At 39.3% G+C, this 12508-nt stretch overlaps 1 protein-coding gene across 1 annotated transcript in view; it reads left to right on the plus strand.

Annotated features, from left to right (window-relative positions):
- Positions 1-12508, plus strand: part of ALG11 (ALG11, alpha-1,2-mannosyltransferase) — a 33633-nt gene that overhangs the window by 20610 nt on the left and 515 nt on the right. Inside the window, exon 3 of the mRNA XM_006876942.1 lies at positions 4246-5177. Within this exon, the coding sequence (XP_006877004.1) occupies positions 4246-5177 (932 nt within the window). The remainder of the gene's footprint in view (positions 1-4245; positions 5178-12508) is intronic.

Below are 12508 nucleotides of genomic sequence, written 5' to 3' on the forward strand. Positions count from 1 at the left end.
TTCATAAAATGTATTAGGAAGTTTTCCATCCTCCTCTACATTTTGGAATAATTTGAGTAGAATTGGTGACAGCTCTTCCCTGAATGTTTGGTAGAACTCACCAGTGAAGCCGTCTGGGCCTGGGCTTTTTTTGGTTGGGAGTCTTTTGATGACCTGATGAATTTCTTCTTTTGTTATTGGTATGTTCAGGTTTTCTACTTCACTTTGTGTACGTTTAGGTAGGTTGTGTTTATCTAAAAATGTATCCATCTCTTGTAAGTTTTCAAATTTGTTGGACTATAACTCTTCATAGTATTCTGTTATTATCCTTTTGATTTCCTTTGGTTCCGTTGTGACATCTCCCATGTGGTTTCTAATCCGTGTTATTTGTGTCTTCTCCCTCTTTTCTTTTGTTAGGTTTGCCAATGGTCTGTCGATTTTGTTAATTCTTTCAAAGGACCAGCTTCTTGTCCTGTTGATTGTTTCTATAGTTTTCTGTTTTCTATCTCATTTATTTCTGCTCTAATCTTTATTATTTCTTTTCTTTTGGTGGCTGTTGGTTCCCTCTGTTGGTCTGTTTCTAATTGTTGTAGATGCTGTGTTAATGTGTTAATTTTGGTTCTTTATTCTTTTTGGATGTGTGCGTTTATTGTAATAAATTGTCCTCTCTGTTCCGCTTTCTCGATGCAAATACTTTTGAATGATGATATATGGAGGGTATTGTAATCATTGCAGTGAAACAGTGTAAAGCCGATTTTGTCTCATGTAAACTATCACTCAATTCACAATAAAAACTTTAAAAAGATAATGGAATTTTTCTGCCAAGTTTTGGAAACCCACTTGAATTTTGCTCCAGCATACTGAACTAGGAGAAGCTCTGTGAACACATGCTCTTGCTAGATTTTTTGCCATTCAATGTAATAATCCTCTTTTTCTGTAAGGACCTTTTTCTTCTCAGTTAATTCCTACAAGTCTGTCATAGCTCAGCATAAGTTATAGTACACTTTTTATTTAATCACCAATGTTTACTGGAGACCTATTATTTATCAGGCAGGAATCCCTGGGTGGTGTAAGCCTTTAACCAAAAGGTTCATAGTTCAAACCCACCCAGAGGTGCCTCAGAAGACAGGCCTGGTAATCTGCTTCCACAAGGTCACATCCTTGAATGGCATTGGTGTACTCTGCACAAATGCATGGGGTCACCAAGAGCAGCTGATTAACTGGTTATGTATTAGGCGCTCTTCTAGGAGTTGTGAACCTTAGATTTCAGTTAAAAGACAAGTTAATAAAGAATACAAATGTTGGTGATGTTGTTAAGTGCCATTTGATTGGCTCCAACTCATGGCAACCCTGTATAGGGTTTCTTAGGAGCAGTTGGTGTGTTTGAACCACTGACCTTGCAGTTAGCAGTCCAGTGTATATTCTACATCGCCACAGCAGGACCCATCAAATAGTTTAAGTACTGTATGTTGTTGTTGTTGTTGTTATGTGCTGTGGAGTACAAGGTTTCCGAGGCTGTAAATCTTTACGGGAGCAGACAGCTTCATCTTTCTTCCGTGGAACAGCTGGTAGTTTCGAACTGCTGACCTTACGGTTCGCATCCCAATTCGTAACCACTTCACTACCAGAGCTCCTTGTATAAAAAGTTAAAATAGAACAATATGTGAATGTTTCTATTGTTTCCATTAAATGATCAGGGAAAATCTCAGGAGATGACAGACTGTTTGTTTGGGTTTTTTTTTTTTTTTTGAGTTTTTATTGTGAATTATGTGATTGTTTACATAGGAGAACAGTAGCTTTACATTCATCCTATCGTATTTCATTTCATTTCCCTGATTAAAACCCCCTCGTGCATCATCAAACAACCAAAGGATACACCCTGCAAGCCTGCCCCCGGCCGCCAGCACACAGCCCCCCATCCCTCTCTGGGTCTAGAGTTCCCAGCTGCTCCATCTCTCCACATCATCATCTCTGCCTCCATCTCTGGCGTCACTGTTTCTCTGGGTAGGGTCCTGCATTGTGCTCATCTCTCTTGATGGTTCCAAGGACCTCTGCTCCTGGACTGCAAAATCAACCACTCCCCTCCTTTTGTTACAAAACATCTACCTTTACATTTCTGACCCTCACAGTCAGTCCTATTAGCAATTATTCACTGTGACAGACTTCTGAGTGACAAATACAGCTGACATTTGCTGAGTGTTTACTAAGTTTTACAGTGTACTCTGGTGTGGTGCTGTGGGTTAATGTGCTGAACTGCAAAGTCAGTTTAAACCACAAGGTTGGTAGTTCAAGCTCACCAGCCACTCCTCAGAAACCCTATACAGCAACAACAAATGGTAACTTTACAAAGTTACTAGACTTTGTTTTAGCAGTTTACATATAATATTGGTGGTGGTGGTAGTGGTGATGTGCTGTGGAGTCGGTTCCAACTCATAACAACCCTGTTTCGGAGGCTGTTAATCTTTACAGGAGCAGAAAGCCTCATCTTCTCTCACAGAATGGCTGGTAGTTTCGAATTACTGACCTTGATGTTAGCAACTTGACTTGTAACCATAATGCTACCAGAGCTCCTTACATATATTATTAGTTTACTTAATCTTAACAACCTTATGAGGTTGTTACTGTTATTTTCCTTTAACAGACAAGGAAACTGAGGTATTGGAGCCCATGTGCTTACCTATATGCATACTGCCTGCCTTATGAAAAGACAGTGAAGATGAGAAAAGAAAAGCAGAGGGAACAACTACTGCAAGGCCCCTAAGTCTGGAAGCAGCTTGGCATGTTCAGAGAATGGAACGCCAGTTTGGCAGAAGCCTGGTGGGCCAGGGAGAAAGTGGAAGGGGAGATTACAGAAAGAGAAAGGGTCCAGATCACATAGGACTTGAATGAGCAGGGTAAGACTTTTTTATCTATTGCCATCCCAAATCTACTAACATAAAACACAATTTATTCTTAGTGCTCATAGATTTGAGGGTTTGACAGGCTCTGTTGACAGCTGAGTGACACTGGGTCAGCACCTGTGTGAAGGCTTCTTCACTCCCATATCTGGTTCCTGGGCTAAGCTGAAGAAACAGCTAGGAGCTGGTCAGGCAACTCTCCAAGCAGTCTCTGCACGTAATAAGCTTGGGCTTATGCACAGTCTGGTGGTCTCGGGTTGTTAGTTGGACGTCTTTGATAATAGTTGATTTCTCCTAGAATGGGAATTTCAAGAGATAGGAAGTAGAAGCTGCCAATTTTTTAGAGCCTGGATCCAAAAATGGGCACCTTGCCATTTTTGCCATATGCAAGACAATCACAGAGCCCACTCTTATTAAAAGGGAGGTGATGTTGATCACCCTTAGCAATAGGAAAAGTGTCAAAAGATCAAAAGATCAGTGGCCATCTTTAAGTCACCAGAGATGACAGTCTTTTTTTTTTTTAATGTTTTAAAAGGATCCCTCTGGCTGTTGGATAAATAATGATTGGGAGGGAACTAGGAGGAAGAAGTGAGATGCTCACGTTTTAGGCTTCCAGCAGCTTATAGTTCTCTCCAGCAATAACTATAATACAGTTTTGTAATTATTTGTTTGTATATTGTAAATATTTGGTTTTTGCACTGGATTGAGTTCCCTGAGGATAAACATTATCATCCCTGTATCCTTAGTACTTAGTACCGCATTGTAGATTTATTAAAATTTTAATAAGAATAGAGATAATCACAGGGAGGCCATAGCATTAAAAGTCACGAGTATACTTTTAGATTACTTCTATTATAGCTATATCATATGTGTCATTAGTTAACGCCAGGTACAAGACCTAGCTTTTAAAACCTTTTGATATTTCTCAGATGGAAATACTTGAATAATGAGCTAGCATTATAATTCTATCTAAAGTTACCTTTAGTGTATTTTAATGTGTCTTACTAATATTTCATTGCCATTTTATACAGAGAACCTTATTTAAATGAAACTTTTGGGTATTTCTTGGGGGGAAAGTCGCCTTTATAAATCAGTTTTTATTAGGTTTTGTTGGTGTGTTCTCTATGTGAATTTTTTCCTCTTGGTGGAGGAAATAGCAAAGAACTAGAAAACGGTATCATTTGAACAACTAATATTTTAGTTGTTAGAGAGTAGAAGACTCAGGAAAAGGTGGGGTTAATAGTCCAAGTGCAATGAGTGGAAAAAGTTTTTTAGTATAAACTCCATGATTGTGAAGAAATAATTATAACTATTTGCTTCATTTTTAACCTAAATGAATGAAATTCTTAAATATTGTATTTCATTTCAGGTATCCTGACGCAGTATATGTCATTTACACTGGGGATGCTGATGTCAGTGGTGACCAGATACTAGAAGGTGCTTTCAGAAGATTTAACATCAGACTAATTTACCCAGTGAAGTTTATTTTCCTAAGGAAGCGCTACCTGGTGGAAGATTCACTCTATCCTCACTTCACATTGCTCGGCCAAAGTCTAGGATCCATGTTTCTTGGCTGGGAAGCTCTGATGCAGTGTGTTCCTGATGTTTACATTGATTCTATGGGCTATGCCTTCACACTTCCTCTGTTTAAGTATGTAGGGGGCTGCCGAGTTGGAAGCTATGTTCATTATCCCACTATCAGCACTGACATGCTTTCTGTGGTGAAGAATCAAGATGTTGGGTTTAATAATGCAGCCTTCATCACCAGGAATCCTGTTCTCAGCAAAGTGAAGCTCATCTATTACTACGTGTTTGCATTCATGTATGGACTTGTTGGGTCTTGCAATGATGTAGTCATGGTCAATTCTTCTTGGACACTAAACCATATTCTCTCCCTGTGGAAGGTTGGGAGTTGCACTAGCATTGTTTATCCACCTTGTGATGTGCAGACTTTTCTGGACATTTCCTTACATGAGAAGAAGACAGCACCAGGGCATCTACTGGTTTCTATTGGCCAGTTTAGGCCTGAAAAGAATCATCCTTTGCAGATCAGAGCCTTTGCTAAATTGCTGAGTAAGAATATGACAGAGTTGCTTCCTTCAGTTAAACTTGTCCTCATTGGGGGATGTCGTAACAAAGATGATGAACTTCGAGTAAATCAGTTGAGAAAGCTTTCTGAGGACTTAGGAGTTGAAGATGATGTGGAATTCAAAATAAACATTCCATTTGAAGAATTAAAGAAGTATTTGTCTGAAGCAACAATTGGTCTTCATACCATGTGGAATGAGCACTTTGGGATTGGTGAGTTTGCCCTTTAAAAAACTTAGTGCTGTAAACCTCACTGTCCTTGAGTGGATTGTAACTCATAATGACCCTATGTAGGGTTTCCAAGACTGTAACTCTTTACAGGAGCAAAGTCATCTTTCTTATGCTGAGCGGCTGGTAGGCTTGAACTGACTGCCATGTGATTACCAGCAACCCAGTGCAGATCGTAGAGCACCACTAGGGCTCCTGTTTGTGCTATATTTTAGGTCATTTCGGTGATGAAAATACTCTGAAAGTGGAAGTTTGTGTTGAGTCCTGAGTCTCTTCCCCCAGAACAGCAAGTATGCATTTCTCATAGGAGACAATCTTCTCTAAAACACTATGTCATAAGTATTATTATTTATTATTATTCCAAAGGACCTGAGTAGCACATTGGTTAAGTACTCTACTGCTAACCAAAAGATTGGAACCCACTTGCCACTCCACAAAGAAAGATGTGGCAATCTGCTTTGTAAAGATCTTTTGCCTTGGAAACACTATGGGGCAGTTCTACTCTCTCCTATAGAGTTGCTATAAGCAGAATTGAATCAGCAGCACACAACAACAACAAAGGAGTATCATCAGGCACATACAGGGAACCAAGAGTCCAGTATGGCTGGAATGTGGTATGAGGGAGGAACAATGGAACGGTGATCTGGGCCAGGTTTCATGGCCATAGGAAGGCAGGAGGAAATTTCTTATTAGGTGCCATAGAGTCAGTTCCAACTCATGTCAACCTTTGTGTAACAGAAGGAAACACTGTCTGGTCCTGCACCTTGCTCACAACTTATATTTGAGCCCATTGTTGCAGCCACTGGGTCAGTCCATCTCACTGAGGGTCTTCCTTTTATTCACTGACCCTCTATTTTACCAAGCATGATATCTTTCACCAGGATAACACCTCTCGATAACACGTCCAAAATACTTGAAACTAAGTCTCACCATCCTTGCTTCTAAGAAGCATTCTAGTTGTACTTCTCCAGACAGGTGTGTTTGTTCATCTGGCAGTCCATGTTATAGTTAATATTCTTTGCCAACACCATAATTAAAAGGCACCAATTCTTCTTTATTCATTGTCCAGCTTTCACATGCATATGAAATGATTGAAAATACCATGGCTTGTCTGCTTGTCCTTTCAAGTGGAAATTTCCCCTCAGCAGATTCTGGATGGAGTTCAGGATTCCACTTATGGTCTTGTGTAATGCAGAGGCTCCACAGGAAGCCTCCTTCATGGGGCACAGGGCACGTTGTAGCCCCATTGTACGTAATTTTGGCAGAAGATGGACTTACAAGCTTTCTATGGTGGTATTTCTGGCTATTCCTTTCCCTCCCCCTCCAGTGTCTATTTTATAGTGGTATGCCAGTATGCCAGTCTGTCTTGTTGAGGCATTGAAGTATTCTATAAATTTTAGATTGTGGGTATGGTACTGTAGACAACATCAGCATTTGCAAATTCACCAGCTCCTCCTCAGAAATCCTGTACCAGGGTCCTTATGAGTCTGAATCGACTCGATGTCACTTAACAACAACAAATACTTTTTCCCAGTCTGTGGATTCTTTCTTTACTCTTTTGGTGAAATCCCTTTCTTTCTTTCTTTTTTTGAAATTTTTACTGTGAATCGTGAGGTTTACAGACAAGATCATCAGTTTTACATTCAACACATCATAACGCTTTATATCATCTCAGTGATTGCTTTCCCTGACATTCAACAACAGTTACCTTGCTTCCTCTCTGTTATTCCTATTTCCATTTCACCCACCTTCCCAAATTTGTCCTTAGGTAAATGTTGTCCTTTTGATTTTGAATGATTGATCATTCCATGGTGAATATACCTTACTGATTTTGTTGTCCCCACTATATACGTAACTAGTGCCTGACTGAAAATTGGGCCATGTGGGTGAGTTCCTTTCCAGACCTGAATGGTGTTTGAGGGCCAGTCTCAGGTTCCTAAAGTCACTTTCTGACCAGTGAGTCCAATCTTTTTTTTTTTTTAAATAATTGTGTGTCATGTTCCAAATTTTCTGCCACTCTATCCGGGACCTTCTAATGTGATCCCATTCAGAGCAGTTGTTAGTGGTAGGTAACCTGGCACCATCTAGTTCGTGTGGTTTTTGAGTCATGGAGACTGATGTTCACATGTCCATTAGTTCATGGGAGTTACTTCTTTCAGTGAAATCCTTTTGTGCATACAAGTGTCTAATTTTTAGAAGGTCTCAGTCATCTATTTTGTGCTGAAGTGTTTTCAATATGTTTGATAGTGTATTTATGCCATATGTTAAAGCCCCTTGGTTTGTCCCTATTTTTTCATTTATGATCTTTTTCGTTCGAGGTTTTACATTTAGGTCTTTAGTTCATGGTGAGTTAAAATTTTTTATATGGTGTGAAACATGAGTCTTGTTTCATTTTTCTGCAAATGGACTTCTAGTTCTGCCAGCACCTTTTGTTAAAGAGACTTATCTTCCCCATTTAATGCATCTTTGCCCTTTGTGGATATAAATTGACTGTAGGTTGATGGATTTGCTTCTGGCTTCTCAGTTCTATTCCATTAATCGATATGTCTTTCGATATACCAGTATCAGGCTGTTTTGACTGTTGTGGCTGTGTAATGAAGTCCTGGTGTGGTGCTGTGGGTTAATGTGCTGGACTGCAAAGTCGGTGTGATCTGCAAGGTCGGTGGTTCAAGCTCACCAGCCGCTCCTCGGAAACTATAGAGTCCAGAGTCGCTGTGGGTCAGAACGGACTTGATGGCACATAACAACAATAGATTTTGAGGTCAGGATGTGAGAGGCCTCCTACTTTGTTCTTCTTTTTTAAATAACACTTTGCTTATCCAGGGTCGCTTTCCTTTCCATATGAAGTTAGTGGTCAGTTTTTCCATCTCTTTAAAGAATGATGTTGAAATTGCGATTGGTATTGCATCATAACTACAGGTTGCTTTGTGTAGTGTTGACATTTTCATAATGTTAAGTTTTCCTAGCTGCAGGCATGGTATGCTTTTTCATTTCTACAGGTTTCTTTTAGTAGGAGTTTTCTTTGTGTAGGTCTTTTGTTTATTTCCAAGTATTAGATCTTTTGAGTGGTTACTGTAAATGGTATTATTTTCCTGATTTCCTTTCTAGTATTCTCTTTATTAGTGTAAAGGAATCCAGCTAATTTTTGTATGTTGATCTTTTACCTTGTCATTGTGTCGAATCTACCAAGGAGTGCCAATAATTTTCTTGCTGTGTCTTTGCAGTTTTCTAAGGTTGTTGTTGTTAAGAGCCTTCAAATCGATTCAGACTCATAGCGACCCTGCTTAGGGTTACCGTGGAGTGCCTGGTAAGCTTGAACCACCAACCCTGCCGTTCAAACTTACCTTGTAGTCCAGCGCATTAACCCACAGCGCCACACCAGGACTTGCAAATAGTGTTCCACTTTTTGCCAATTTGGATGTTCTTAGTTTTCCGTTCTTGCCTTATAGCTCTCGCTAAGATTTCCAGCACAAACATTGAATGTTGCTATGTGCCGTCAAGTTGATTCTGACCCTTAGTGACCTTGTATAGGGTTTCCAAAGAGCAGCTGATGAGCTTGAACCACCAGTCTTCCAGTTTGAACCACTACCCTTGTGGCTCAAACTGACTTTGCAGTCCAATGCATTAAGCCATCCTTGTCTGACTCCTCTTTACCAAGGGAATGACTTCAGTTTCTCATCACTTTGAGTGATGTTGGCTGTTGGTTTTATATATATGCCCTTAATTATATTGAGAAGAATTTCCCATATATTTCTATTTTGTTGAATGCTTTAATTAGGAATGACTGTTGGATTTTGTAAAATGCTTTTTTTTACTTCAATTGATATGATCAATTTTTTTTTTTTTTTTTTTTTTTTTTTTTTGATGAATTATTAAATTCTGTTTGCTAGAATTTTTTTGAGAATGTTTGCCTTTGTGTTCATGAGGGATGTTTTGCTATAATTTTCTTACTTAGTGATGTCTTTGTATGGGTTTGGAATCAAAGTTATGCTTGCGTCATAAAATGAATTGGTGAGTTTTCCGTCGTTTTCTGTATTCTGGAATAATTTGAGTAGAATTGGTGTCAGCTCCTTTCTAAATACTTGGTGTAATTCATCAGTAAATCCATCTGGGGCCTGAAGTTTTTTTATTTGGTAGTTCTTAATAACTTAAACAGTTTCTTCTCTTGATAAAAGTCTGTGCAAGTTTTTACTCCAGTCTTTGTAAGTTGAGGTAGGTCGTGTGTTTCTAGAAATTTGTCCATTTCTTCTAGATTTTCAAATTTGTTGGAATGCAGTTCTTCATAATATCCTTCTTATTTCCTACTGCTTCTATTTTGACATAACCCATATCATTTCTTGGACTCCTTGTGTGACACTGTAGGATCAGTATTGGACTGTGAACCACAAGTCGGTAGTTCAAACCCACCTGCTGCTGATACTGGTTTATACCTTTCTTATTTTAGTGATGTCCTTGCGTGGGTTGGTATGAGGATTATGCTCACTGTATTCAGGATGCTCTCCATCCTTCTTTTATGTTCTGGAATGATTTGAGAATTGATTTCAGCTCTTCTCTAAATGTTTAGGTGGAATTCACCAATAAACCATCTGGGCCTGGACTTTTTGGATTGGGAGTTTTTGAATAACCTAATCAGTTTCTTGTTTTGTTATAAGTCTGTTCAAGTTTTCTACTTCTGTTTGTGTTAGTTTAGGTTCGTTGTTGTTGTTGTTAGGTTCTATCGAGTTGGTACTGACTCATAGTGACCGAATGCACAGCAGAACAAAACACTGCCTGATCCTGGGTCAACCTCACAATTGTTGCCATACTTGAGCCCATTGATGCTGCCACTTTGCCAATCCATCTCACTGGGGGTCTTCCTCTTTTAATCTGACCCTCCACCTTACCAAACATGTCATCCTTCTCCAGCGACTTGGTGTCCCTCCTGACAATATGTCCCTCCTGACAGTATGAGAGACGAAGTTTGGCCATCCTGGCCTCCAAGGAGCACCTTGACTGCACTTCTTCCAACACAGATCTGTTGGTTCTTTTGGCAGCCCATGGTACTTTCAACACCATAACTCAAAAGCATCTATTCTTCTGTGGTCTTCCTTATTAACTGTCCAGCTTTCACATGCATGTGAGGTTATTGAACATACCATGTTTTGGGTCAGGTGCACCTGATAAGTCTTCAAGCTGACATCTTTGCTCTTCAACACTTTAAAAAGGTCTTGTGCTTAGTTTAGGTAGGTAGTGTATTTCTAAAACTTTGCCCATTCTAGATTTTCAGATTTGTTGGAGTACAGTTCTTCATAGTATTTTGTTATTATCCTTCTTATTTCATTTGATTCTGTTGTGACATATGTATCATTTCTCATTCATATTGTTGGCATATTCTCCTTTTCTTTTGTTGATTTGCCAGTGGTTTGTAGATTTTATTAAATCTTTCAAAAAACCAACTTCCTGTCTTGATTCTGTCTTTTTTTTTTTTTCTATTTCATTTATTTCTACTCTAATCTCTATTATTTCTTTTCTTCTCATGGTGGTATACTTAATTTGCTGTTCTTTTTCTGATTGTTGGAGATGTTGTGATAATGTATTAATTTTGGTTCTTTCTTTATTTGGAATATGTGTGTTTGTTGCTATAAATTGCTCCCGAAGCCCTGCTTTTGCCATGCCCCAAAGGTTCTGATGTGTTATGTTTTCATTCTCATTTGAGTCAAGAATTTTTTTTATTTCACTTTTTATTTGTTCTCTTGTGCTGTACCTTTTAAGCCTGGTGTTTTTCGATTTCCATGTAGTTGAGGTTTTTTCCTAGGTCTTCCTATTGTTGATTTCTAATTTAATAACACTGTGACCTGAAAAGATGCTTTGAGTGTATCAATGTTTTAAAATGTATTAGGGCTTGTTTTGTAGCCTAAGATATGATCTATTCTGGAGAATATTTCCATGTGCACAGGAAAAGAATGTCCTTGAATCTCCTTGGATTGACCTCCTTTGAGGTCAAGTGGGTTGATTGTATTGTTTAGTTCTTTTATGTCTTTGTTGATTTTCTGTCTAGTTGTTCTGTCCTTTTTTGAAAGTGATGTATTTAAAACATCTACTGTTTTGTTCTGGTAGCGTAGTGGTTACGAATCGGGCTGCGAACCTTAAGGTCAGCGGTTCGAAACTACCAGCTGCTCCGCGGGAGAAAGACGAGGCTTTCTACTCCCGTAAAGATTTACACCCTCGGAAACCCTGTACAGGGTCGCTATGGGTTGGAACCGACTCGACGGCACTCAACAACAACAACAACTGTTTTGTTATTGTTGAGTAGCATCAAGTTGGTTCTGACTCATAGCGACCCATTCAGCATTAGGTTTATCCAGTACTTCCATCCTGTTGAATACTCCCAGCGAATCTGCTAAAGTCTCAAATTTGCCAGTAATATAGGCAACAATAATAGTTATCAGTCACTAAGGTAGTTTACATTTTTCTGCTGATGCTGTCATTTGAATTTTTAAAATTTTGCTTTTGATTTGTTTTTATACTCCTTTCCAGTCTTTCTTTGTTAGTTGCTGTCAACTACACCTCATGGAGACCTCACATGTACAGAATAGAACCGTCCCAGAACTTCTGCAAATCACTAGGCCTGTCTTCCAAGGTGCCAATTTTTTGACTCGAGCTCTTAACCATTTGTCCACTTAGAATTGTATTTTTCTAAGAGCTCTGGTAGTGTAGTGGTTATGAATTGGGCTGCAAACCTTAAGGTCAGCAGTTTGAAACTACCAGCAGTTCCACTGCAGAAAGATGAGGCTTTCTGCTCCCATAAAGATTTACAGCCTCGGAAACCCTGTACAGGGTCGCTGTGAGTCAGTTCCGACTCAACGGCACATAACCACCAACCACCAATGCGGAGTCCTGGTGTGGCTAATGCACTGGACTGCAAAGTCAGTTTTGAACTGCAAGGTCAGTGGTTCAAGCTCACCAACTGCTCCTTGGAAACCCTATAAAGGGTCACTATGGGTCGGAACTGACTCGATGGCACTTAACAACAGCAGTGCTAATTACTTATCTAACACCTAGCATTCAGCCTCCTACTTTGTTTTCTTATTGTGTCTTTTTTTTATTTTGTTAATCTGTTTTATATACCTACAAATTCTTAGAATTTTTATGGGCTGTTTTGTAGACTATCTATCTTCCAGCTGCTCTGTAGGAGAAAGATGAGGCTTTCTGCTCCTATAAACCTTTACAGCCTTAGAAGCCCTCTTTAGGGTCATTATCAGTCAACACTGCCTCCCCAGTGCATAGCCAACCACCATGATCACATTCTATTATCTACTTGTCTGTCGCAGCATTAT

This window comes from Chrysochloris asiatica, unplaced genomic scaffold (assembly GCF_000296735.1).
Source record: "Chrysochloris asiatica unplaced genomic scaffold, ChrAsi1.0 scaffold00432, whole genome shotgun sequence".
In the NCBI taxonomy this organism is placed as follows: domain Eukaryota; kingdom Metazoa; phylum Chordata; class Mammalia; order Afrosoricida; family Chrysochloridae; genus Chrysochloris; species Chrysochloris asiatica.